This window comes from Orcinus orca, chromosome 9 (assembly GCF_937001465.1).
Source record: "Orcinus orca chromosome 9, mOrcOrc1.1, whole genome shotgun sequence".
Lineage (NCBI taxonomy): Eukaryota > Metazoa > Chordata > Mammalia > Artiodactyla > Delphinidae > Orcinus > Orcinus orca.
In genome coordinates, this window is record NC_064567.1 from 6,645,802 (window position 1) to 6,673,637 (window position 27,836).

Consider the following 27,836-nt stretch of genomic DNA (forward strand, 5'->3'; position numbering starts at 1 on the left):
TTCTAGATTCATCAATCGAGCCAATTTTGTTAATTGGCTCGTTCAAATCTTCCATATCCTTCCTGATATGTCCTATCCATTTCTTAAAAAAACTACGCTAAAACTTCCCAAATACAGCTGTAAATTTGGATGTCTTCCCTTTTATTTCTTTAAATGTTGAGGCTGGTTGAGGGGAAAATGGAATGACTGATAACAAAACCCACAACACTGTCAGTACAAAAGGTGGCAGGAAAGACGGGAACCCCCCACCACCGAGTGAGACAAACGTAAGCACAAAATAAGATGCTATATTCAAATCTCAATGTATCAGCAATCGTTTTGCACATAAATGGATTAAGGGCTCTGAGTAAAGGACCAAATTTGTCAGGCTGGATTAAAGGACAAAATCCAACCGTAGGCTGTTTACAGAGGCCACATCTAAAACACAAGGACACAAGGTCTAGAGCAACCCTGGTCTGCCCATGCGCCGAGCTCCTTCAGCAGAGATCGGTGACGTTGTGGGGCGTCTCAGGCAGGGACTGTGGCCCCCGCACCCCTTCACCTCCACGGCGGCCCCCCCTTCTGCTGGACTGTGTGGGGCCCGCTCCGATGCCGACAGGCTGAGGCGGGACCTTCCCACCTTCCTGCCTCACAGCGGCCTCGGGCTGGCGGGGCAGGTGGGCCGCCGGGGACCCTGACCAGAGGGAGCTCCGTGGGAGCAAAGGTTCTCTGCCCCCATCTCCAGACCCCGGGAATTCCTGAGTTCCAAAGGCCCCTCGGTTTCTCCCACCAGAGTGACCCCATTTCCTCACGAAGTAGTTGGAGATGGACACAGGATCAAACTCCTACACTGCACACAGATTGCTCACCAAATCAGAGATTCTAGAAGGTTTTTCAGTTAATAAAGGGTTTTGTCCACGTGGCAGGCAGTGGACCTGGGGGACGAATGTGGCTGCAGACCAAGGAGTGTCTCACCCTTTATTTTATTACTCGTTTTCTACATTCTTGAGAAAGGACTTGCACTTTCCTACAGGGTCCAGGTGGACCCGGAGCCCCCGGCCTGGGCCGCAGCCAACGCCGTGCGCGCTCCCCGCCAGCGCCAGCAGGAGGCCCGCGCAGCCCGGAGCAACCGCTCCTCCTGGCCTCTGGGCCCGCGTGCTCCCTCGCGCGTTGACGTGCAGGCTGATTTGTAAACCCCACAAAACTGAACCTTCAAACGTCACACAGAGGAGGATGGCGCGTCCCGCCCCGTCCCCCCGCTGAGAAGGGCGTGCGGAGGGGAGGCCGCCCAGGGTGATGGGCAGGCGGATGGGCGGAGGCCTCCTCCGCGAGGCCGGGGCCCCTCGCCCGCAGCACCGACCCCTCTCCCAGCCAGGCCGTCAGACCCTTACTACTGGCTCTGAAACGGGCCCAGCGTCGCTCCTGCACAGCCTGGGAACGAGCTGGACTCATTTTCCTGAGTGGAAAGCCTAGAACTTTCCTGTTCCTTATGGTCCATCGACTATGGCTAACCGGAGGCTTCCCTGGTGGCGCAGTGGTTGGGAGTGCGCCTGCCGATGCAGGGGACACGGGTTCGTGCCCTGGCCCGGGAAGATCCCACATGCCGCAGAGCGGCTGGGCCCGTGAGCCATGGCCGCTGAGCCTGCGCGTCCGGAGCCTGTGCTCCGCAACGGGAGAGGCCACAGCGGTGAGAGGCCCGCGTACCGCAAAAAAAAAAAAAAAAGTATGGCTAAACATCCTACTTACATGATCTGACGAACACTAGCTTCTGAGACAGTCACCTTGGGACTTACTCTAGTCCTGGAAATGCTCTAACACCCCCTTCCCATGGTCTGTCTGCCGGCTACTGCCGTCAGCATGAGTGGCCTGCTCCTTCCACAGAGGCAGCAATGAGCACAGGCCAGGCCTGGCGTGTGTCCCCAAAGGCCCTGACTTTAGGGGCGCACTGGGTACAGCAGCCATAAGGCCCCGCTTCAGCACCCATCGTGGCTACAGCCGCTCTGGCCCCGAGTCGGCCTGGGCCTCGGCGCCACACCCGGGTTCCCTGACAGCACAGCTAACCACGCCACAGGGCCTTCCCGGATGACATGTGTGCACGACCATCCCGAGGATTCCTCAGATCAAGTAAGGACTCAGGCAGGGAAAGATCGGGAGAAAAGATCTGACCCTTGGGAGGGAAATGCGGCAGACGACAGGCAGGCCGTTCCCCGTGCTACACCGAGTGCCACCTGAGGGGCGGGGCCCAGGGCAGGCTGGTGGCCGCCGGGAAAGCAGACCTAGTGACCCCGCTCATGCTTTCTTCCCCCACGAGGAACCCAAGTTTAGCTCAGCCCCTCACGTGTGTTAGGGGTTGGAGTGTGCACGACTCCCGCGGATCGTATATTGGAGTCCTAACCCCAGTACCACCGAACGTGATCTTAGCTGGAGGCAAGGTCTTTACAGAAGTAATCATGTTAGTGAGGGCATGAGGATGGTGTCCTCAGACGAAAGGGACATTTGAGGCATGCGCTCAGGGAGAGCACACCGCGAACATGAGGACGGTCAGCGACCGGCCACGGAGAGGGGCCTCGAACAGCCTCAGAAGGAGCCAACTCCTCGACCTTGGACATCTGGCCTCCAGAACCGCGGGGATGTAAGTGTGTGTTGTTTAGGGCGCCCGGCCTGTGGTACTGTTACTGCAGCCCCAGGAAGACAACACATGTGTTGCTCTTTCCCAGGGAGTCGTGTGCGAATTCCTCCCCCAGCCACGGAGGGGGCTTGGGGGGCGGGGCAGGGGGGTTGCTGATTCTCTGGAGGCTCTGGGAGGGCAGGCTTGTCCCCAGTGCTGGTAACAACCAAACAGCCATGCCCTGGTGTGGCCCCTCTGGACTCCTTTCTGTAGGAGCCATGGGCCTTTTCCTTAGCAGCCAGGGTCGGTAATTTTAGAATCCACCACAGGTATATCCAGCTTAGACCAGGGGGTGGAGTTCTGCCCCAAATGAAAGCTAAGCCCCCATCCGCCAGGAAGAGGACAGCCATGGCTTCTCAGCGCTGAGGTCAGGACAGCAGGCGGGAAGAGGTGCTCTCCTGCGTGGCACCCCTGCAGTGGCTCGCAGCGCCCCGGCAACGTGGTGTGCGCACGCGTGTACGCATACCACCCCCTGCCGGCGCTGGCAGTTCCAGCGCGAAGGGCAGGAGGGGAAGCGACATCTAAACGAACCTGAGTCAAGAAAGCCAGAGGCGTGGCTGGGGAACGCGCCTCCCTGAGCAACAGGCATCCTGAAGTCTGGGGCGGTCAGGCCAAGGGCAGACCCCTGGCCCCCTCATAGTCCAGACACGGGGAAGGTTCTGCTGCAGGGGGCCGAGGGCGGAGGCCGGCCTCCAGAAGAGGCCAGGGGTGGGGCATCCTCGGAAGGATGCAGCCCATTAAGACGGCGGCTAGGGGGCCCCCACCCGGGGTCCCTGTGCTCCCCACCCCACAGCTCCCCCTCAAGGGCTCTCTGGAGCCCCGCCAACAGGCTGCTTGGATCCTTGGGCCACTTTAGGGTCCTGGGCGGTGCCGCTGCTGCAGCCCGAGGCTCTGCTCCTGCACTGGCGGCCACCTGGAGGGGTGGGGCAGCAGGCAGCAAAGGGGGTGGGGGGCTCCAGTGGCTCTCCGGGAGTCCGAGGGGGTGACAAGTGGTCAGCACAGCGGGGCTGCCGCATGCCGAGGAGAGAGGGCCGGAGCTGGGCCCAGAAGCCTCTGCCAGGGGCACGTCCGGGGGCAGCTGAGGCACCAGGCGGGGCCTCCCGCTGGCCAGGCCTGAGGAGTCGCCGGCCCTGCAGCCTTCCGCCTGGCCCCGCAAGATCTTCGGTCTTGGCCTGCGGGGGCCCTTGTGCCTCCAGTAGGGCGGGTGTCTGTGAGCAGGGCCACCGGTCCAGCGAGGGCCCCAGAGGAGGCCCTTCGTCCCCGGGCCCCACGGGCGCCGCCCCAGCCGATCCACCTGGGTTCTCACGGCGGCCACTTCCTGAGCCAGGCCGGCCAGGGTCCCGGCCAGCCGATCCAGCTTCTCCGAGAGGGCGGCACCGAGGCCACGGAGCTCGTGCTGCAAGGAACTCCCGCAGGGGCACGGTGGCCGCGGGGAGGCGCGCGGCAAAGCCCCAGGGATGGCGGCTCCGGGGGGAGGCCCAGGCGGATCTCCGGGAAGGGGCCTCGGGTGGGTCCCGGCTGAAACCAGAGCGGTACGCGGGTGAGGGTCCTCGAAGGCTCAGGACCTTCTCTCCCCCCAGGGTCCGTCCCTTCAGCTAAGGCCGGGCTTCAGACGGGTAGGATCCTAGTGACTCAGGCTGGGGAATTATGGATGGCTGTTCCCCAGAGTCCCGGGCAGGCTAAATCACAGACCGGGTCTCCATGGTAACCAAGCTCGCTTAGGACAGTGGCCTTCCCATCTTCTAGGAAAAGGTGGGTTCTCTATGCCACCTTTGGGCCCTACTGATGTCCCGAGTAACTCTGCCCTTGGGAGTCAGTGGGCAGGGCCTGGAGAAGCCACAGATGGCATGAGGCCAAGACCGTGGGCAGCATCTGGAGAGGGCCCAGGAGGGCCAGTCCAGCCTGGGTCCCAGGTGTTGCTAGTGGGGTGACGAGGGAGCTGTATCAGCACCCAGTGCTACTGGTCACCAGTAAACCACAAGCGTCCCCACTCCCTCCTGACCTTTACCCTCCCTCTTCAGAAGTTACAGACATAGGACTTTAAGTCTTCAGTTGCTTTAAAAAAAAATAAATAACCTCCTCCTTCACCCTAAGCTCCCTTGGAATGGTCTCCACCCGAGGCAAGCCTCATGAAGAAGCCCCGCTACCACCCGGAGCCGCAGGACAGACCTGCTCTCCGGCCACGTCTGAGTCCCCAGCCCGGCCCTGGCCTGCGCTTCTCAGGACCCCAGAGCTTCAAACAGAAAAGGTGGAGACTGGAGCCCAAGGACCCAAACGATGCCCGGCCACGTGCTTCAGGAAGGACCTCGGCTAAGGGCCCGCGATAGTGCTGCTGTCCTAGGTGCCCTTCTACCCATCGCGCAGCAGCGGGGCTGCCGGCCTCAGGCCAGCTCAGCGCTCCCGATAGAGCAGCTGCACCTGCAGGGGCGCCAAGCCCCCGACACGACGGAGCCCCCCCACCGCAGGCTTCAAGTGTGAGGATCTGGGTGCACGGCCCAGAGCGGACCAGGGGCCGAGCCCTGCCCTCCCGAGGCGGGTCTCTGACGTGGTGTAGGGAAGAGCTTCCTCGGGGTCGGGTGACGCAGAGCCACATCTCTGGGGACGCCCCCGCCGGGCCGCTCACTACCGCGCCTGTTCCCCGCTCTGTCCTCTAAAGCCGCCTCAGACCCCGAGCTTTGATCCTGGACACACCTATCCTGGGGAAAGTCTCAATGTCTGTTTTGCCTCTAAAAAGGGTCTGCACACTCTTATGAAACAGCCCACTAGTCCTGGAGGAAAACCCTGAAATGAAATAAGCAAGCCGAAGTGAGTTCAACGTGAGACTCTTCCTGCCTGTGACCCAGACGAGCCTGGAAGGCTGTTATGAAAACGCCTTTCCCAGGCTGTGAGCCCGGGGGTCTGGCTGGCCCACCCCGCCACAGTGAGCTAAGCAGCGGGGAGAGGGTGGGTAGCCGTGCAGACGCTGAGGCCCCGCCAGCCCCGTGCTTGCAGGGCTCCCGATACCTGAGGGGGCAGGGAAGCCACCAGCTCACCTGTAACACCTGGGCTTCCGTCTCCGGGCCCCAGGCCCCTGGACTCTTCACCAGCCGTTGGATTCCAGGACAGGGGCCCACAGGCTGACCCAGGAGGCTGGCAGGGCCCAGACCCCGACCTTTTCTCCAGCTGAGAGGCAGGGTCCACAGCTGCCCCCGCGGGAAGAGCACAGAGCCCTTGGGGTGTGGATACACATCGTCTTCCCAGAGCCACTCTGACCGGGGATACTTGGACACGACCTAAAAAAAAACCCAAAACCACCAAACTTTCAACTTTCAAATACTGGTTAAACGAGACGCAAGAGGCATATACTCGGCTCGTTAGGATGCCCATCTCTGGGCACCAGGGCACACAGGACGAGGGTGGCCCAGATTATTTCCGGAGTCCTCTGCGGCTCCGGCATGATGCCTCTGGCTCTCCCAGTAGGTGGGGGCTGGAGAGCGCCATGCCTGCAGTTCCCACCCCCAGTGAGGCCCCTCTGGAGACCTGATGGAGGCCCTGTGGGTCCACGCCTGGCGCCCTCTGCTGTTTCCCGACAGGCCCACAGCCGGTGAGGAATGTGGGTACAGCCGGGGCTTGCGCAGAGGCCAAGCGGTGGGCGGAGCCACCGGCCTGAGTGCGGGGGTGGGGAGCCCCCTTCCCCGACCCTGCACCCCACCCATCCCTACCTCCTCCGGCGCTGCCCAGGGGGCCAGGCGGGCCCAGGCTCTCCAAGCACACTTCTCTCCAGGGCGGATGGGACCGGCCTCCCACCTTCTCTTCTGCTTTTCCTGCTGGGAGCGAACACTGGGTCAGGCTCCGACTGAGAACTGCGGAGGCCTGGAGTAGCAGGCAGCCGTTTCCAGCTTTCCTGACGGGACGACCGCTTCGTTTCCCCGGGTGGAGGGATCTCACTTGTGACACTGTTTCTGTTTACCGCCAAAGCTACTGGCAACACAACCAGGTAAGGAAGCAGGCAGCCCCCAGATCTGGGTGACCTAGATCAGTGACAACTTGAGTGACCCTACTTCTCCCTTCTTGGGCCCCAATTCCACGCTTATGCTTTAAATAAGCCAGTAAAGAGTGAACCTGCCAAACCCTAGATACCCTACCCTCCACCCTAAGAAAAACACAGTCAGGGCTGCGCACTCTCTCTCCCCCGCACCTCGCCGGTGGGCGTGCCACGTAACCTCCACGACCTGCAAGTAATACATCCTGTGCCTCCCTGTTCCCTGACGGTTTCTGCCGAAGTGCGTCCTACAGCACACAACGCTGGCTCCAGTGGGGCTCCGGTGTGTGGGGCTGGCCCGCTACGGGTAACACGAGCTGGGGTGAGGGCCCCAGGTGTTCCTAGCTGAGAGCTTCACTATCGATATATTGGGACCGACACAACAGTATATATACGTACATATGTTACTAAGTGTGTGTAATGTGCATATAGTATATACACATATAAATATATATATATATATATATATATATATATATATATATATCAAGTTTACTGTCGGACTTTCCAATTAAACACTCATTTAACACTCCTGGGGCCCCATGTGCCTCAATGTCCCTGCCTTCTCTCTTGGACACAGCTCATCCTATGGGGAACTCAAGCGTGACAAAAGTAGAGAACTTTCTGGCAAGAGTCAGGCAAAGTGATGGGTGGGACTCAGAGAACCCAGTCTCTGGACCCTTGGCCCTTCTGGGGGACATGCCCCCTTCTCAGGAGACCCCAGGCTCACCTGCACTGAGACCACGGTGGTCCCCGGTCTCGCCTCTTCTCCGGCCTTCACCAGGGCTGCTGCCAGCGCGAGGGCCGCCAGGGCATGGGGAAGGAGGGCCAAGGCCCTTGCAGCTGGGAAGGCGGTCCCTCTCTGTCACAGACAAAGCCGGGGTCAGGGCGGTGCCTGCACCCTGGGGCGGGGCTGCCGGCTCTCCTCTCCCCAACAAGCTCACCCTGCAGGAGGGGCTGCCAGAGCTCAGGCTCCAGCCTTGGGTCTTCTCCTTCTGAGCTGCTGGAGCTGGAGCTGGGGCTGGGGCTGTGGCTGGGGCCCGGGACAGGGTCAGCCAGGCAGGCGAAGCGCAGGGGCCCCCCGGGCAAAATCCCCTTCAGAGAGTTCTCCAGGCAGTGGAGTGGGGAGGGCTTGGTGGCTGGCCCTGGGCAAATGGCAATAAAGAAGCCCTCTGTCCATCAGCCCAATGCCGGGCAGGAGGGCCCTCTGCCTAAACGGGCGGGCTCGTGGAGCTGGTCCCTTTTCAGCTCAGCCCCATACAAGCTCTGGTGGACCCTGAACAGCATCCTCTCTGGCCATGGGGAGTGGACAGATGCAAAGCCAGAGCCTGGCCCGGTCCCCAGTCACTCTGGAAAGGCCGCCGGGGACACTTCCAGAAGTCTCAAGACCCTGGAAGCCATTAGCAGTCTGGTTCCAGCCAGGATTTGGGTCTTATAAGCTAGGCAGCACCCCCTACTCGCACTCACTCAGGACCTGCAGCCTGAGAAGAGATTCAGTTATGCCCACAGGAGGCCCTCCAAACCAGCTCTTTCTTGCCTGGTGGGAGTATTAGAAATACTGTACTTATTCAAGTGAGTCAGACCCTACCAGCCCACCTCAGCAAGTCTAGGAAGGAATTCTGCTGTGAGTTCAGCTACGCTGCAGTAGCAGGACACACGCCTCCACCCCCAGGCAACTAGTACAACAGAGGAAACCACCAGTCTTTCCCCCAGAGAAACGCAACTTCTGGATAAAAGCAGTGCTCTCCCCACTTCTTTTCAGCACACCTTGGGGTGCTCCAGCCAGCAGTCTTTGGGAAATGTACACACACTCCAGCTGGCAGTCCCGAATGGGTGAGATAAGGAAGGAACAGAGGAGTACAGAGGGAAGGGGAAACCTGTTCCCTCATCAAACACCGTTACCGGGAGGGAAGACACGCCAGCAAGTCCCGGGGCAGAGGCAGCTCACCATCTGGGAGCCACCTCCACGGTCCTGGCCTGGCGGCCCCGGGGTCCTTGGGACCTTGCTGGTGGCAGGCAGGGATGGTGCCAGGGGCAAGTGCCTGTGGGCTGGCCAGGCGGAGGCTCCTGGTGGGCACGTCACCCCCTCGCTGTCCCGGGTGGGCTGGCTCACAGGCCTCGCCCCTCAGTCCTGTTTCAATGAGAAGCCAAGAGGCCTGTCAGCCCGGGGGCCCCGTGTTGGCACCGAGGCCAGGAAGTCACTGGACAGAGAACAACTTCTGTCACGTTGGACTCTCGGGCTCACAAGCTCCTGGAGCGCGTCATACAACAGCCCCGCAGACGTTCCCAGGAGCCTTCCGAATCCCCCAGGATGTCCTTATGCCCCGACCCAGCTACCCAGACTCCCAGCAGCCCCACAGCTCAGCGGCCGTGCTGGACGCCAAGGCACGTGGGGCCGACAGCCAGGACACAGACACTCTGCGGCCCAGGCCCCGGCCCAGGCCCGGATTTGGAGCAGCGGTGGGGCTGGGTGTCCCGTCCCGCCTCACCGCCGCCAAGCCTCTGCCCAGGCCGTTTCCAGGACATCATCTCATCTCAGCCTGGGATGGGGGCCCACCAGCTTCTGGGGAGGCAGCGCCCAGGCGGTCCCTGGTGCTGGCCTCCAGCTGCTCTGGAAGGCTGCCGGGGAACCTTCCAGAAGCCTCAAGATCCTTCAGACGCCGGGCAGCGCTTTACCTTCCATGCCCGCCGTCCAGTTCTTGGGCTCCACCCTCCATGGCCCCCTGTGCCCTGCCGAGGAGCAGGGCCAGGTGGGCTGCGGCCCAGGTGCAGGCATCTCTCTGAGGCAGTTCTCCAGGCCCTGGAGCGGGGAGCTTCCCTCGCGGCTTCCTGTGAAAACCCAACGCTCGCGGTCTTGGCTGGTCAGAGCTCGGTCCTGTGAACCCCAGGAGCCTCGCCTGTGCCCTGTGTCCGGTGCAGCTGGAGCTACTGGAGCAGGCGCAGGGCCCGAGGCCGGTCACGCCGGCTCAGGGCACCCGGGGGTGGGGGCGGACCTGGCCCCAAACCCATCACTCCTGCCTCCCGGCCGCCCTGGGAGAGGCCTCCCCAGCTCGGCCGCCTACACAGAAACTGGTCAGCGGGCTGTGGTGGGGGAGATGGGCCCTGAGGCTGGAACATCGTCAGGCTGCCTTCGCGACTCAAAGAGGGAAAGGCCAAGGATGGAGCAGGTCAAGAAGGGCAACATGGGCTTCCCTGGTGGCGCAGTGGTTGAGAGTCCACCTGCCGATGCAGGGAACGCAGGTTCGTGCCCCGGTCCGGGAAGATCCCACAGGCCACGGAGCGGCTGGGCCCGTGAGCCATGGCTGCTGAGCCTGTGCGTCCGGAGCCTGTGCTCCGCAACAGGAGAGGCCACAACAGTGAGAGGCCCGCGTACCGCAAAAAAAAAAAAAAAAAAAAAAAAAAAGGCAACGCTAATGCCTTTCAACTTGGGAAAAAACTAAATTGCCAAAATCGTATTTCTAGTGACAGAGCCGTGGATACGATAGGAACTAGATGGACTGAAACTGTTTTTCTTTTTTTTTGGCTGTGCCACGCGGCACGTGGGATCTTAGTTCCCCGACCACTGACTGAACCCGCGCCCCGGCAATGGAAGCGCAGAGTCCTAACCACCGGACCACCAGGGAACTCCCTGGACGGAAATTCTAGAAAAGGCCCTTCCTGGGTCAGCTGTCACCTCAGCCATGCTCTTCCCTGAAGGCGTTTGCCGATGCTGGGCCAGGCAGAGCAGGAGAAAAGAGAAACTTCCAGAGCTTCAGGCCCCTGTGAGGCTGGAATTGCAAAGTCACGAGAGGAACCCCACACACAGCTTTCCCCACGGACGCTGCTGAGTTCTGGGGCAACACGGGGAGCTGGGGAGCTGGGCTGGAAGCTTCTACAAGGCGGTGTGAGATCGCCCGCCGTTTGGGTGACTTAGAAAACCAGGTCTGTTGACAGAGGATGCTCGAGAAGGAATGTCCTGGTACTGACCGCAGCCCACCGCGCAGCTGCGGGGAAGAGAGGAGGGGGCAGCACAGCGCTGAGGATGCTAAGACCAAAGGTGGGAAGACGCCAAAGGGAAGCATGAAGACAGAAAGCACGGTGGAGAAGCTGCGCGCAGGACGCGGGGCCACACGCAGCGTCCCTGGAAGTAACGGCAGCGGGTGGCTCAGCCACACAGGGCAGCAGAGGGAGGCAGACGCCACCCATCCTCCGCAACCTTCCGCAGCTTTTAAGCAAGACTGAACGATCTATTACCTACTAAGAACTAAAAATTAAAAAGAAAATTCGGCTGCATGTTGGGAGGTAAAGCCCCCCCACCCACCCAAGGGGCTAACCCGCGGCAGGTGCAGGGACCCAGGCCCAGGGACACTGGAGGACCCAGGCCGGCCCAATGGCCCCAGCTGGCCTGGCGCAGAGCCCTGGGTGCAGCTCCAGGCCTTTCCACTGACAGTGGGTGAGGCCAAAACACAGAGGAGAGCCCCGGGGACCGGGTGTCCATGGACAAGGCAGGCAGAGAGCACAGGTGGAGAAAAAGGTCCAGTCCTGCAAGGTCCCAAAGAGGGGACAGCTCACATGGCGGCCTCCGCGAGGAGGTACCCCGACGCACAGCCACCAAACACACCCTCTAAGGTGGTTTCACACAAACCTCATGACGTTTTTCCTTAAGTTGGAAAGTCAGTGAATATGACAGACACTGACTTCTTCGTGGCTGGGATAAGGAAGAATTTGATGTTAAAGGAGATCTTTTTACTTTTTAGGACATCTTAGTTGTCGTCCTGCCCCTTCTGAGCCAAGTCACTAAGAGAGACCCCCGCCCCCCAAAACAGGTCCTGCATCTGCTCCCGCCGTGGCATCCCCGCTCTGCTGCCAGCACCGGGCACGATGGCCTGACTTGCTTGGGCCGGACACATGGCGGTGGGCAGGGCACGCCTCCCGTCCTTCCCCAGAATCCACTCCCAGCCTCAGGCCGGCCAGCTCACCTTTTCCAAGCCGATGCCCCTGGCTGCCCTCAGGGCTCTGGAAATCCAGGTCCCCGTCAATGCTGCTGGACGAAGAGAAGCTGGCGGAGGTGCCTTGGGAGCCTGCAGGGAGGGCAGGGGTCTCTCATGCAGCCCCGCAGGCCCAGAGCCAGAAGAGGCCCCAAGACCACCTCTGCGGGAAATAGCACAGCTGGCATCATGGGAAAACCACAGGAGAAGAGGTCCCCTGGGCCCTGGGCTGTGGACGGGCGCCCAGACCGGCCCCAACGCCTTTCCCACTGGGATCTCCCCTTAGGTGAGGGCACTCGTGGCGCTGATTAAAATCCTGTAGCACGTCAACCCACATAAACCCAACCACGGGTCTCGTGGGCCTAGAGGGTAGGTGAACCTCTCAGTGGAGACAGTGGGCAGAAGAGTTTAACTGGCTTCCACCAAATGCAGGGGCTGTTTGGGGGTAGGTGTGAGAGGGGGCTGGGGGAGAAGGGCTGCACCCCTGAGGCCTGGGATGAGGAGGGTGGACCTGACGGTGTCCTTGGCATCCCCCGTTCTGTGCACAGGGGCAAACGCCACCCCGAGCCCATGACGTAGTCTACCTCTGCTGTGTGATCCGAGGCGCTGCAGCTCGGGCCTCTGAGACCCAGGGTCTCCTGGCTGGGGGCTCTGGGACCAAGAGCTGGCCGGCGGCTGGGAAGGTAACGACCCACTCAGGGGGATGCCCCTCAGACAGGCCTCCAGGGCTTCCAGGGGTGAGCTCGAGGCGCTGCCGGCTGGGATAGGGGAGATGCCCCATCACCATCTCTGGCCCATCCCCCCGGCCCAGCCCCGGCTGGCTGCCTGGCCTGCCTTCCGCAGGGGTGGCGAGTCCTGTACCAGGCGTGGGAGCCTGCCGGGCAGGACACCCTTCTGTGCGGGCTCTGATCTGTTTTCTGCTCCCCAATCTGGGGAAGCAACGCCAGCTGTACTCAGGCCCAGGGGCAGCGTTGGGAGAGCCACACGTAGGGGCCAGCTTCCCAACTGTTGGGAATTCTCTGCAAGACCACAGTCCTTACAGTGGAAGGCTTCCTGGGCAAGGGCCTGGGTTAAGGAGGACGGGAATTAAGGGAAGGGATTAACTGCCTGGGAAGGACGGCCAGGTGAATGCCTCTCCACCCAGGAGACAGGCAGCTGCCCCGTCCCCTGTGGGCTGGCAGAACTCTGTTGGGGCGCTGAGAACCCCACCCGGGAAGACTCGAGCAGACAAGCCCAGGCCTCACCTCGAGCGGCAGAGCCCCAGCTGGGCACTTGGACACGGGCGGTGCCTCCACTGTCCCCAGGGCTGCCCGCGGCGGAAGGGCCGTGGGTCCGCTTGCTGAGCTCACAGGCTGTGGGCTCTGGGGGCCCCTGGGCCCAGCCGTCCTCCACCTTCACTGCAGAGAGCACGCTGCCAGCTCCAGGACCAGGCCCGGGTGGAGGGGTCTGGAAGGGGCGGGGCCCTGTGGGAAGCCCCACATGAGGCCTTCTCATAGGGTTAGGATGGGGCATCCAAGGCCCCCGGCCTCCACAGCCGCCTCGGCTCCAAGGTCGTCGCTGCTCAGTCATCAGCAGATGGACCCAGTCCCACCCTCGCCTCCAGGGATTTCTGCCGAGGGATGATGCCAAGCAGCCCACCCCAGGCAGCACCGAGCCAGGGTCCTGCCTTCAAGGGCAGCGCGCCCGTCTCAGATCGACTTTCTCAAAGTTCTGGAACGCTGATGACCAGTGGTGAGCCCATGCGAATGTGACAAGAACCCCTTGTCAAAATGATACCCGGCACGTCTACTGCCTGGAGCTATGTCTCCTATTTTCCGTCTCTCTCCCTCCCAACCATCCCCTGCTTCCTCTGGAACCCTCAGCTCCTACTGTAAGAGCCAATCTGGAATGTCACTGCACTGCTGCACCTCCTACACGCCTACGCCCTTTTACAGCACGATCCCCGACGTCTGGCTACTCCAACCGACACACTGATGTGGACGCCCGAGTGTCTGGCTGTGGAGGGTCACCTACTGCCCTGCTTGGAGCGGAGAAAGGCAGTGGTTGACGTCCAGGGGCCTCCCTGCCCAGCCAGTGGCCTTTACCTCCAGAATTCCTTTTCCAGGCCCCTGGGTCCTCCTGCAGCCATGGGTCCCTTGCTCCTGAGGGGCTGGGTTGCTTGTCCCGGGCCTCTGGGATCTCCTTCAGACAGTTCAGCAGACTCTGGAGGGGACAAGGCCCTGAGGCTGTCTCTGTCTTCACTACAGAAAAAAGGAACACACGTTCCCCCTGAATCGGCGACTTCAGGTTCGGTGACAAACACCCAAAAGGGGAATTCAGTTAAAAGGTCCAAGGCCAGAAATCTGGAGATGCAGGTCCTCTTACAACTCACTCAGCCTCGCACAGGCCACTGTCTTCTTAGTGCTTGGTTTAAAAATGCCTGTCTACACACCTCCCAGAAGTGGATGGATGAAAGGAGGATGTGAAAATGCACCCTATGGGCAGAGCATACGGTGCTACTCTGGGTACAAACGAAGGAAGTGGGTGGACTGGGTTGCTGCTTGCAGATGGTTCTCTGGGCCCTGAACAGAACTTAATTTGAGGAGGCCCAAGCTTTTTACACACACACACACACACACACACACACACACACACACACACACACAGTGTACCTATGCCTCACAACAGCCCTCTAAGGTGGGAACAATTATCCCCTTTTACAGACTGGAAACCAAGGCTCAAAGCCTGGAGGAGCGTCTCACAGTCTGCCCGGCTAACAGGCGTCAGGGTCCAGGGCTGGGGCTCTTGCCCCCACCGCGTCACCCTGCTCCCCCAAGCCCACCGCAAGCATCCCACTTCGTGTCAACATGAAGTGACATCACGCATCATCTCCTCCTCAGGTGTCCCATATCAGGACGAGTAAAGAACCCAAAGAACCCAGGGCAAAGTCTATTTCTGAGCTTTCTTACACCAGCTGACCAATGCTGCTCCCCTAAGACAGCCATCTGGCTCCAGAAATGTGACACTGACGATACTGGAACGGCCAAGCTGGCGACGATCCTCAGGGAGGATGTTGTATTTATAGACAAGGATCCATCCAAGGGCAATTCCACGGGCTCAGAAACCTTGGCGCGAGGAGACGGGTCCGCAGGGACTCACCTGCCCAGGGCGGGCTCCCGGGCCGCAGCTCTGCTCCGGTCAGCTGGGACGCACCCAGGCTGCGGGCTGGTGGCAGTAAGCGCAGGGGCCGCTCGGGGTGCTGGGGCCCGGGCTCGAGGATTTCCTTCAGGCAGTTGATGAGGCCTTGCAGGGGGCTGTTCCCAGGAGAGGTTCCTGCAGCTCCTGCAAGGCCCGCACGCTCAGGGCAGCCCTGAATGCGGCAGCTGTGGGACCTTCAGGGTCAGATTTCCCACCCGTGAGAATGCGGGCGACGTCTGAGCGCCACGCCGGGCGGTCAGGAGGCTGAGGTGGGAGCCACACGACGCCTCCCTTTTCCCACCCCCTCAGCTCCGGCGCAGGCCCCGCCCTCGGGACAGGCAGCCCCTCACCTGCCCCCGTGGCCCCTCTCTCCTGATTCCTGTGGCTCTTCCGCCTGCCGGGGCTACAGGTCGGAGGGCTAGGCTCCTGGCTGGGGGCCCCTGGGCTTTCCTCCTCCACAGGCCTTGGCATGTCAGCAGTTTCTGTTGCAGGAGAGACAGGAAGGCCTCTCTAGCCCCAGCTCCCGACCCTGAGAAGTCACGCAGGATCTGGTCCCCCGAGAGGACAGGCCTCTCCAGGCCCTAAATCCCTGAGGGGCAGCCAAGTCCTGGGAACCTGGATTTGCGGCAGAGCCAGCTCCCGCAGGCTTGTTCCAGGAGTCCATCCTGGGGAAGGCAGGGTCTCTCCCTGTTTCCTTATGGTGTAAACGTAAACACAAGACTGTCCACTCCAGGACCCTCCCCCAACCCCAGCCTCTGACTCTGGCTCAGCAGGTCATATGCCCATAGCCTCAACACGCAGGCCCAAGCCTTGTACATGTTTCTCAAAGCTGGGCACGTGGCAAAGGTGCCAGGTGACACCTGAAACTACAGGCTAAATGGGGTATGTTTTTCAGGAGTGCCAATTTTATGCCATATTAATTTGAAACGTTTCAGATAAAAACAGATATTCAGACAAATGTATAATTTGCAAAAATTTTAAAATAAAATGAGACCCAGAAAAATGCCAGTGGCCACCTTGCCCTCCCCGACTATTAACGCCGCCCTGGCGAGAAGCTCTGAGAGTCAGGTCCGGGGCCACAGGCACGCTGCACACAGCACCCCGCGAGTGGGGCCGAGCACCCCGCATCTGCGCTGGCCCACGGGCGGAGGCCCAGCACTAGGCCTGCTCCTTGGGGCCCCCGTGCTGGGTCATACTCACTGATGAGGAGGGGGCTCCCCTGCCCCCTGGCTCTGGGCAGGCTGCGGGATGAGCTGCCGCTGGGCATGGCGGCCAGGCCAGGCCGGCCGACAGGTGTGTCCGGAAGGCAGCCAAGCAAGCCTCGGAGAGGGTAAGTATCCCCCATCACAGCTGCTGCTGGGGGCGGGACACTGGAATTAAGCCCCACAGGAGGCAAAATGCCCCCACCATTGTCCCATCCTGGCCCTTCCCTGCCGTGTTCCAATAACAACGACCAGGACGTCAGTAACCTCTGCCCTGTCATCTCTGGGCTCTGACCGCAGATTCACAGTCTAGATCCTTCTCACCTGACCATCAGCTGAGCGGACTCAAAGGAACCCTACGGGCTGGGGCTGCTGGGGACAGACCCCTGAGGAGGTGAGAGTGCCGGCGAGCAGAGCTTGGGGAAGGAGGGAGAGTCTGGTGAGGCGGGAAGAGTGCAGGCTCAGGGGGCCTGGCCGCTCATCTACAGAACAGGGCTGGCCTCGCCCACCACGCAGGGCACGCCACGACGGGGGCCCCGAGGGCGTGGATGAAGCCAGGCAGAGCCAGTAGAGAAGAGTCAGAAGCTGCTGTCTCACCACGATCCACGCACTCTCAGAGGACAGGCACGCCGCCTGGGTTCATGCAGTGGGGCGACTCCACCCAGGGCCTGGCAGGGGCCGGGCAGGCGCACAGCGCTGCCCACAGCTTGAACTTGTCTGTGGGATGCAGAGGGCCCGCCCGCTGTCGACTCACCCTCGGGGCTCGCCCCCTCCCCGTCCAGGCTGGCTCCCCTGCTCTCAGGGCTGACTTCCCCGAACAGGAACTCTGGGATCTCCTTCACCAGCTGCACCAGGGCGCTGAGGTGCAGGCTGTGCTGGGGGGCTCCTCCTGCCAAGAGGCCACAGGGAACCCCCCACATTAGCTCGGCACTCATGCTGCTGCTTGCGGCGTCACGCTGCGTCTCATGTAATCCTCCCACCACGTGAGGGGCAGCAAAGGAGAGACCCATGTCTGCAGACAAAGAGGACCTGGGCTCAGGGCACAGCCAGGAGCAGGACGCTGGGGACCACGGGTAACTGAGCTCCTGTCGCTCGTTCCCTGTTACTCCTCCGAGGGGACCACCAAGGAGGGCTGCCTCCCCGTGCCCTGCCACTATCCGGGCCCCTGCCTTTCCTGGCACCCCCTGGACCACATCCACCGCCCAAAGCCTCTGGACTTCAGGGGCTGCAGGCTGGCTCTGCACGGGTGGTGGCGGGAAGGGGGCCTAAGCGGGGAAAGCTCTCCAAGGGTGACCCCAGCTTTCTTCTGAGCACTTCATGCGATGGGCAACAGTGTACCAGGCTCCCGGCCCAGAGGGGTGAGGGGTGAAAGGTCATGGAGGGGTCGGTGTGGCGAGGCGGGGAGGGTTGCGGTCACAGCGTCCCGGAAGGAACGGAGCCAGGGGCTGAGGACACGTGGGAAGGACACGAGTGAGTCCACCTGGGCCTAGCCTACCCAGGAGGACCAGGACCCCAAAAGGGCCTGTCCTCGTCCGCCAAGATTACTCACCCAGGGGCCCTCCTCCCCGCGGAGGGTCCTGCCCATCAGCAGCACAGCCCCCGCCCCTCACGGCTCCTCCAGGCTCCGAGGGACACAGGAAGGCAGAGAGGGGCAGCAGCTCCACTGTCCCTGGGAAGGAAAAGAGGGACAGTCCCCCGGGAGTGGAAGCCGGCCTCCGCCCCCCCCCACGCGATCGCGCCAGCAGCCCAGGCACCTGCAATCCACGCACCTGTGCACGTGTGTGTCCGTATGAGCACCCAAACCCCAGGGATGGTCAGAACCTCGGGGACCAGGGCTGTTTTGCCAGTCTGTTAGGGCCCCCACCGAGTCACACCCAGCACCCTGGTACAGTCCACAGAAACGACAGCATAGAAGACCCGCGAGGCCCCCAGCTCAGCGCAAGGCTCCCGACGCCACCTCATGTGTAAACAAAGCCCAAGGCCCGGTGGGTCCCAGGGTCCAGAGCGACTCGGGACCCGGCCTCCCGTCCACCCGCCAGCCAGCTCCTGCCTGCCCCTCACCCAGGGAGGCCAGCGTCTCGTAGTTCTCCCGCATCACGTCCAGGTAGAGTGCCCTCTGCCCCTCCCCCAGCAGCCGCCACTCGTCCTCGGAGAACCGCACGGCCAGGTCCTGGAAGGCCATGGACACCTGTGGGCACAATCTCAGGGGAGTTGGCTGGTTCCCTCCCGGCAAGGCCCGCCTAGTCATCCTCAGCTTGCCTGTGTCTCCAGGTGGACACCAGAGGGGGGGCAGTAGTGACAGAGAGCGTGGGGTGGGCACCTGACACACGGGAACGGGCAAAGGGGCAACGGAAGTCTGCTCAAGAGACAGTGACGGGGGTCAACTGTGTCCCCCAAAAGTTACGCCAAAGACTTCACCCCAGTACCTGAGAACGTGGCCTTATTTGAAAATAGGGTTCCTGCAGATGTAATTAGTTAAGATGAGGTCATAATGGAATAAGGCAGGTCCTTAATCCAATATGACTGGTGTCCTTAAAAGAAGAGGAACAGAGACAGACCCACAGGCAGGAAAAGTCCATGTGACAATGGAGACGGACGCTGGAGTGATGCAGCCACAAGCCAGGGAATGCCCGGGGCCACCAGAAGCTGGAAGAGCTGAGGCAGGAGCCTCCTCCAGAGCCTTTGGAGCAGGCTTCGGAAGATTAAAGAAACATTGTGTCCTAATTTCTTTAAAAAGAGTCATTAAGTGGGCTTTAAAATGGCCGTCAGACCCTAGAAGATGACCCGCATCTCGAAGGCATGTATTTTCAATTACAGCAAAAATTAACTTCATGCAAATTAAACACAAAGTTTATATTTATATTAAGCAGCATATAAATTACGGGAAGGGTCCTCCTGGCTTAGGAACAAATGCTAAACTATTTATCTGTAAGAAAAAAATTATTGAATAAAATGAAGACACTCCTAATAAAGCAAAGATAATCTACTGCCTTGTTTCATCAACTCAAGTGAGTGATTTTAAAAACCGTTGCTGTAGGACTTCCCTGGTGGCGCAGTGGTTAAGAATCCACCTGCCAACGCAGGGGACACGAGTTCGAGCCCTGGTCCAAGTGGAGCAACTAAGCCCGTGCGCCACAACTACTGAGCTTGCACTCTAGAGCCCGCGAGCCACAACTACTGAAGCCCACGCACCACAACTACTGAAGCCCGCGCGCCTAGAGCCCGTGCTCCACAACAAGAGAAGCCACCGCAATGAGAAGCCCGCGCACTGCAGCGAAGAGTAGCCCCCGCTCGTCGCAACTAGAGAAAGCCTGTGTGCAGCAACGAAGACACAACACGGCCATAAATAAATAAATAAATAAATGTAAAAACCATCGCCGCTACCAACCACGGCCTTGTCACCAATGGCATCTGCTCCCCGCTCTGTCTCCCGCTGACCACTGGCACCACGAGGACACACCCGGCTGGAGGCAGCCTCTCCACGGGCTACCTGCCTTCGGTCCAGAGTCCGAAGGCCCACAAGTGGTCAGACACCGCCGTCTCCTCCTCCTCGGCCCCCTGTGCATTCTGACCACCGGACAGCCGCTCAGCAGGCCAGCGGGCTCTCCTGAACTAACCTCTGCCCCCTGGCTGGGTATGGGCACCTCCTCTCGGGAACACGCTCAGACGCCCTCCGAAACATCTCTCAAAGAGCCATCCTCATCTCTTCCTGGCCTTCTGGACGGAGAGCTCGTAGCCAAAGCTCAGGTCCGTATGGAAGAGCGGGCCTGACGCTGCTGCCCCGAGAAAGGCTTGCCTGCGAGGCTGGCCTGAGGCTGGTGTTGGGGAACTTGGATTTGGGGAGGTTCCCACGGTTTCCTGACTGATGAGGATGATTTGCTGGGCCCAGACTGTTTGTACAAACAGTGCAGTTGATGCTGAACACTGCCTTCCTTCTGGGGCTCTGGGATTTCAGTACATGCCAGGAGGAGGGTGTCTACATGGTCTGCATCCAGTGAAAACCCTGAGTCTCTAGGGAGCTTCCCCGGGAGAGGACATTTCACACCGGATGTCACAACTCACGGCTGGAAGAGTTAAGTACGACCTGTGTGACGCCGCCAGGAGAGGACGCGTCTCCTGCTCTGTCGGGACTCTGCCCCGTGCCTTTCCCCTCGGCTGACCGTGACTGTGTCCTCTGGCTGTAATGAACCACAGCCGTGAATACAACTATACGACGGGCCCCGGGAGTCCTCCTAGCAAATCACTGACCCTGAGGTGGTCTCAGGGACCCCGACACAGGGTCCCATTACATGTCCCAACAGGACACGAGCACTGTGTGGGCCCAGAGGGTGTCCCACCTGGCACATCTGGCGGGGAGGCCTCACGACCCTAGCTTTGCAGCCTCGTCCCCCGCTGCTTCCACTCACGCCTCCCTCCTGGCATCCACAGCCCACCTGCCTCGCTCTGTCCTCTGTTCCTCTCTCCTCTTCTTCCGTCTCTCCCTCCCAGAGTCTGAATCCCAGCCAGGCTCGGGAACCCTGGAGCTGGTGGAGCAGGGAGACGCTTTGGTTCGGGAGTCCCTGTCTGCTCTGCGGACCGTGATGGAATAAAATTTGTTTTTAAGGCAGAACAAGGAAACTGAAGCATAACGTACTCCCTGCCTGTGCTGGGCCCCCCTAACGTGCAATGGGCATCTACATCATACGTTAAGCAGACTTCCACAAAGGCAGGAATGTCTGCTCAACCATAAAGATCAATGCGTTTTTTCCTTCTTCATCCTTTTCCTAATTCTGTATGGGGTCATGGTGACCTGCTGTACGTGTAGATCTGGACTGTGTATCTTTGGTGAACTTTATGTAAAATGTCAGTGTGTCATTTTGACAAACGATCCTTTGTCTCTAGAATGTACATAACTGTGCCTTCGACCTCTAACAAGTGGAACAGTCCTCAGAGTTTTCTGAAAGACTGTCTCTCGGGTTATAATCCTCAGGTTGGCGTGAATAAAATTCTCTATTTCTCCTTTAGATCGACGACTGGTTAGCTTTTTTTTTTTTTTTTAAACATCTTTATTGGGGTATAATTGCTTTACAATGGTGTGTTAGTTTCTGCTTTATAACAAAGTGAATCAGTTATACATATTCATATGTTCCCATATCTCTTCCCTCTTGCGTCTCCCTCCTGGTTAGCTTTTTGTCAACGTTCGGGAGGCTCAGACTTGTCCCAACAGGCCCAGGGGCTGAATGGGCACAAACGCTGCCAGCAGGCTGCATGCACACGTTTATAGATGCTGTTGTGATGAACACATGTGTGTCCTTTAAAGGTAATACTGAATTTATTTGAAAATACGTGGAAAGGCTAAATTCTAATGTACTAAGTTTTCAACGCTAAGAAAGAGGGTCACAGAATCAAAAAGGTTGGCACCCGCTACGAGTAGCCCCACTCTCTCACCACCACAGCCAAGGAAAAGTGGGGAGGGGGCAGGAGAGGGTCAAGGAGTTACAATTACTTCACTCTCTTTTCCCTTAGACACTCAAATACGTGTTAAATTCCCACTATGACCAATCGCTAGAGAAAAGTAAGTGTCCCCAGAGCCTGGAAACAAGTCACACCAAGCCCTGGAGGAAAGATCGGCCACTGGAGGGGGCCTACCAATGGCAGGGAGTTTGGAAGCCCCAGGTCCTGGCCTTTGGACCTGTCAGGGAGGCTGGAGGGCAGGCGGAGGGGCTGGCACCAGGTCGCTGCTGCCCGAAGGGAGAAGCCACCACCACTGCGGCACTGTCACCATGGACCACGCCTAGAGAAGGGCACTGGGGGCTCCAGAGTCTGTCCGGGCTTCCTGGCCTTGCCCAGGTGACAAGAGTCTCTGTCCTGCACCGCAGGGCTCTTCCTAAGGGAGACGGGTGCTTCAGGCCAGCCTGGCTCCACGATGCCAGCTTATCCAGCAAACCTCTGTGCTCGGACTCTGTTAACCCTGGGCTTCCCGTGCAGATTTCACGTTAGGTGGTCAAACACGTAATCGGCCACCATATAGTTCCAGTTTGATTGTCAGCTCTATTTTTCACCGTAAGTTAAGGAACTGGCATATTCTGATTTATCTCTCTGTCCTTTGTGAGTCTGGTTCGTGTACGTTGATCCCCCTGAGAATTATAAGGGGGGGGGGGATGCACCGACCGACACCAGGCTCTGCACCTGCAAAACAAAAGTGCCACCCCAAACACACGCCCATTTTATAGGAGGCCGGTAAGGAGAGCCAAGGTGGGCTTCGAGGCCACGTCTTCTCCACCTTCTGGCAGCTCCACACAGGGCTGGCTCTGCAGGTCCCTTAGCTCAAGGGAAGAACACGCAGATCCCAGCTACCGAGCTGCAGAGGGCCCGCCTGTCTAATGAGGCCCCGCCCCCGGCCCTCTCTAGGGAACACCAGCCACGCTGAGAACTGACACAGCCTCAACACCTCCCTCTCTGGAGATGAGAGCTGAGGTCGTGGTACCTTCTCTGCCTGTACACTTTCCCCAACACGCCACATTTTATATGTGGACCAGGTGCGTGAGACCCCAGCCAGCCTCTCAGCTCCATCCATCTCTGTCCCTCCCTCTAACCCACTTGGATGCTAAGTGAGATGTCACACACAGGGGGCCTAAACATCAGCAGAGGGGTGATCCCTACACACTTCCGAGCACTTCAGATCTCTCGTTTGATTGACAGGATGGCCCTATGCAGGCAGCTGCTCAGGCACTTTATCCTGGGCTTGGGGCGAAGGTTCCAAAGCAAGGAGGGGTGATGCAGCAGGAGCAGGCAGACAGCCAGGGGCCAAGTCTACGACCCTAGACTCTGCTTCACTGTGACTATAACCTATCAGAAGATCAGTAAACCTTAACAAACCAAGCATCAAACAACCACTTTTATTTTTTTTGGCCACGCCTTGCGGCATGCGAGATCTTAGTTTCCAGACCAGGGATCAAACCCACGTCCCCTGCATTGGAAGCACACAGTCTTAACCACTGGACTGCCAGGGAAGTCCCAAACATCCACTTTTTAGAAAATCATTATTACCCAGTACAGTTTGTGGCGATAGATTGTGGGAGTATCTGTTACAAACAAATTCTCATTCTCAGTAACCTCTTAATAAAAGCTGAACTTTTAACAAGATTTTCAAGGTGGTCATGGAGGGGAGGGGTAGGGTCTTGGGTAAAAATAAAATGATCCTGTAGCCACTGATAATGGCAGAGTCCAAATGGCATGGCCCTTGCTGGAGCAGGAAGTGGGGAGAGTAAGGGTCCAGCAGAACCAAGTGGCAGGTCTGTTGCAGAGCTAGTTCAAGTCAGCAGACAGCTTCTCTGTTTGTCAAACTGGGTGAAAAATACTCTGTCCTTATCTTCTCCCATCAGAAGCTATTTACTACCTAACATCTGAAAAAACAGAAAGGCTTTTAGGTTCAAAGGATTTACTTCAGAATTTCCTTTTAATTAGGACTGATTTTCTCACCTCATCTTAGATCTACTAAATCATGATTATGTTTAGTGCTTTCAGAGCCCAGAAATTGACATGTTCAAGTTTCCCAGATGATTCTGACACATTCTAAGTTTAGAATCACAGGGCCAGGGAGAGCTGCCCTCCAGTCACGGCCCCGGAGACTGGACAGAACCTGCCCCGCCTGCCAGAATGAAAACTACTCGGGTGAACGGGACCCTCTCCTCCCGCCAGGGGCCAGCTGTCCACCACAGCATGTCTGTGAACTAGAAATCACCGACAACTGCTGTACACCTTTAAGGCTCAGTGACCATTTAGTGCCAACTTCCACTCACAACAGGGGGGTTCTTCAATTTCTCCTTGAACACCTATAGCAATGGAGGGCTCACCACAGTCCCATCGTTGGCCTGATCTGTGAGTTAAGAAGTTCTGGAACACGAACGGGCAGAGTGTGGGGCTTTGGGCTTGACCTCAGGAGCCAGGCTGCTGGACTTCCAATCCCTGCTTTGCTTCACATTAGCTAAGGGCTCGGCAAACCCATCTATAAAACGGGGATCAAAACAACCTCTCTCAGGACTTCCCTGGTGGTGCAGTGGATAGGACTCTGTGCTCCTAATGCAGGGGGAACGGGTTCGATCCCTGGTTGGGGAACTAGATCCCACATGCATGCCACAACTGGGAGTTCACATGCCACAATGAAGGAGCCCATGTGCTGCAACTAAGGAGCCCACGAGCTGCAACTAAGGAGCCTGCCTGCTGCAACTAAGACCCGATGCAACCAAATAAATAAATAAATAAATATTTTTAAAAAAACCCAAACCTCTCTCATAGGGATGTTGTGAAGATTAAATGAATTAACATAGGAAAAGTGCCTGGAACAAATGCTGGGACGTGATAAGTGCTACGATTCCTATTCTTAGAGCCGAATCTGTCTGCCTAACGTCCACCTGTAGGTCACAGCCGGCCACCTCCAGCTGCAGAGTGGGCTCTTACACACACCATTCCTGACCTTGAGTGCCTCTTTATCTCCTGGCTAAATATACCAGCTCTTTTAGACATCTGGAAGAGATGGTTTCCAGGCCGTTCATCACCTCAGCCAAAAGATAAACTCTTGTATGACAAAGTTCTTATAAAACGGGAATGGGAATTGACTGTGGCCAGGGGAGGTGGTTCCATCAGTAGTCTCCCCCTACCCAGAAAAAGCAGAGGAAGAGTGAGGAGTGTGTGTGTGTGTGTGTGTGTGTGTGCGTGCGCGTGCGTGTGTGCGCACACCCGCTCTCCCAGCATGTTTCAGGCTCAGACTCTGGGCTTCCAGATCAGATCCCGAACCCTGCTGCCCCAGCTGCGGGCTGTGCTCCCACGCCCCTGACCATCTGGCAGTCCTGCTGGGCAGGAAGACAGGAGGCCGTCCCTGTTCCTCTCCCTCTGACTGTGACCTACCACTCGTCAAGGCCACTCCTGGGCACCTTCTCCATGAAGCTACACAATGGGAGGACACACTCCAGAACATGAGATCTAAAAGATCCAACCCCTCATTGTACAGAAGAGTTAACTATGGTACGAGGAGGCCTGAGCATGGGGCCAGCGGGCATATCTGAGCTTGGGTGTCCGTGGGCTCCCTAACGACACAACCAGATCTGCAGAGGGGACTGCCCTTGTTCCCACAGCATCCAAACTGCTTGGCTTCTCCCTTTCTCCCAGGAGCCTGTGGGGCATTAATGTCGCCAAGGTCCTAGCACAGTGCTGCTCTGCCTGGCCACAGACTGCCCCAGCCACTCTCCCAACACTACCACCCCTTCCCCCGCCCTCAAACCACGGAGCCCACGGTTGTCTGAGGCTGGCCCAAGCTCATGAGCCACCACAATTACAGAGCTGGCCCCAGGGACCCACCCAGCAGAACGTGCAGCAACTCCCCTTTGGTACCATCAGGTTTCCTAGCACCTTCACACAACTTGCCCAAACTGGTCCCAGGCTATGACAGATGGGGCTCTCCCTCTACCTCTCGGACCTACACATCTCACCTAATGGATAAAACCCGGTACCTCGTTCTATGCCCTCCCCTCGCCCAGAGTCCAGGATCCTACCAAGAATTAAAGTGAACAGATTTACTCATTCTCCTTAGGCCTTCGTGCCCATCGCTCCCAGTATAATTTATCATTAGAAGCCAAGAAGAGAGGGTGATGCTTAACCCAAAGGAACGAGTTTCCAAAGGTGGAGAGAGACTCCAAGTATGCGTACACTGCGGGGCGGGGAGAAAGGAGGGGGGCGTCCGGGGACCTAGACTTCTCCGCACCAAATCTTGCGCACCAGCACTCTCCCCCCGACCCGGCCAAAGTTGGCGGGTCCCAGGCTCGCCCCCGCCCTCCAGGCACGCACAGCGCCGCGTGGAGCAGACCCGCCGAGGCGTCCGTCTGTTCTCGCCGGCTGGCGGCGGGGTCCCGGCTCGCGGCGCCGTCCGCGGTAGTCTTACCTGGCGCGCCATCCCGGACTCAGCCTCCGTTCCTGGCTTCCGGCACGGCCGGGGGCACCCGCTCCCCGCCCACAGGTTGCGTCGCGACCCTCGGCGGCGGCAGCGGCGGCTGCGACCTAGGTCGGCGCAGGAGGAAACCGGGCCGGGCGCGCAGGCCGTTGAGGAGGGGCGGGCGTGGGGCGTCGCATCCCAGGAGAGGGGCACCAGCCTCCGCGGCCCTCCGGGCGCAGGCGCGAACTACACTTCCCAGAAGGCGCCGCGGCGCCGCCCGGAGGAGGGGCGAGGTGAAGGCGGGGCGAGGTGAAGGCGGGGCGAGCCTGTTGGGCGCCCTCTGCCCACTGGTTCAGCCGAAACCCCGAGAAGCTGCCGGGGGGCTTGGCGCCGGGATCTGCCGGGTGGTCAGCTTGCGGTGTGCTTGCACACGTAAACCCATCTATCCACACATCCATCCATCCATTCTTGCATCCGTTATTTACTGAGCGCACCCTATGTGCCAGGTGGGTTGCTCGGATTAAACGGGAACCGCCTCTCCCAGAGGACGCATCCCGCAAACCGACCTTGACTAGGGCCGCCGGGGAGGCGTGGGGGAAGCGGGTCCCGAGAGGTGCGGAGGGGGCTGCAGGCCAGACCGCTCGGCTGGGATAGTGTGTGGGTCAGAGTGGCTGCCTGAGCCCAGCACATGCTCAGATCTGTCACCCCGCTCCCGCGCTCGCCATAGCATTGACCCGTGTGCCGCTATATCTGTGTGACTATTTGCTGGTCTATCTTGTTGATTGTGGTAACCCCATAAGTTCCTGACACGTAGTAGGCCCTCAAGTAAATGTGATGAATGAACGAAGCGTGAGCCCACCATTCTCCAGGTCAGAAAGGAAGCAGTGGGGCTGGGGGAGGGTGGCGGACTCCGGGGAGAGGACCCCGGCTGAACCCAACGAGCCTCATTCCTGGTCTGGAGGACCCCGGTTAGGACAGCTCGGAGAAGGTGGGCTTCTGGGGCAAACCTGCTCTGGTTGACAGAGGCTTACAGGAGCAGAGGAAGGCCGGGTCCAACGAGGAGGAGGGGCCTGCCGCCCAGAGAGACCTTCCCCAATCCCCCACCCCGACAGTTCTCTTCCTCTGGACTCTTTGGGGAAAGGGAATGTCTGGCCCAGCAATCCCAGAGTTGTTCCCTGTAGCCGCTCTAATCTTCCATGGGCCTCCGCTGGCCTTGTTGCTGATCACCTCCCAGAACTTTGGGATACAGTGTTGACAATCTTGGCCTGGCCTCCAGGGAGAGGCCGCGGGAGACCACTCTCAGTCCCTGCCCAGCCCCATACCTGGGCAAAGCCCCCTCCTCCACACCCAAGGAATCACTGACACAGGACCCGTGTCTGTGTAGCCCACTGTCCTGAGGATCTGAAGATATCGCAAGGTTTCACGCCATGGAAAAGGACAGTTTAAAATTCAACATCTGATCTCAGGATTCCTAAAGGCCACAGAACCCCTTGGTAAGTGCCTTACCTGTGATTTGGGCCTATGTCCTATCATCTTGCTGAAGTCAGCTTCCTCCTTATAGGTGTCCCTTTTTCCAGCTCGTGCCAACGTGCCACCCTCAGTCTCAATCCCTAAACTTTAAAATCCTTTAAGGGATTAGCACACTCCTTTTGTCTAGCTATCCTTATCGTTCATTTGACCATTTATTTCTTATTTATTTATGGCTGCGTTGGGTCTTCGTTGCTGGGCGGGGGCTTTCTCTAGTTGCGGGAGGGCTCGAACCAGGGTTCCCTGCATTGGCAGGCGGATTCCTAACCACTGCGCCACCAGGGAAGCCCCCGACCATTTCTTAATTTGACTCCTTTGCTCACCACAAACGGTTCTTGCTGAGCTCTGTCTTTCCTGTGTCTGGCATTGATTAGGACTCAAATATGTC

General features: G+C 59.0%; 1 protein-coding gene across 17 annotated transcripts; it reads right to left on the reverse strand.

Moving 5' to 3' along the window:
* Window positions 1–285: 285 nt before the first annotated feature.
* KRBA1 (KRAB-A domain containing 1) lies at window positions 286–26,180 on the reverse strand. 17 transcript variants are annotated; one of them, XM_049714557.1, is made up of 20 exons: window positions 25,931–26,180; window positions 20,448–20,537; window positions 18,076–20,188; window positions 17,564–17,683; window positions 16,769–16,903; window positions 16,013–16,168; window positions 15,163–15,294; window positions 14,774–14,956; window positions 13,720–13,875; window positions 12,880–13,098; window positions 12,220–12,393; window positions 11,627–11,728; window positions 9,345–9,497; window positions 8,617–8,799; window positions 7,613–7,813; window positions 7,399–7,530; window positions 6,349–6,453; window positions 5,680–5,919; window positions 5,339–5,428; window positions 286–4,165 (listed from the first exon to the last, which is right to left on the reverse strand). In XM_049714557.1, the coding sequence occupies exons 3-20, from the start codon at window positions 18,260–18,262 to the stop codon at window positions 3,282–3,284; spliced, it is 3,552 nt and encodes a 1,183-aa protein (XP_049570514.1). In that variant the 5' UTR covers window positions 18,263–20,188; window positions 20,448–20,537; window positions 25,931–26,180; the 3' UTR covers window positions 286–3,281. The 17 variants fall into 17 exon arrangements, with proteins under 17 accessions (XP_049570514.1, XP_049570513.1, XP_049570507.1 ...); XM_049714556.1 differs by having other exon boundaries at window positions 18,076–20,192; XM_049714550.1 differs by lacking the exon at window positions 25,931–26,180 and having other exon boundaries at window positions 16,013–16,165; window positions 18,076–18,202; window positions 20,077–20,192; window positions 20,448–20,684.
* Window positions 26,181–27,836: the final 1,656 nt, after the last annotated feature.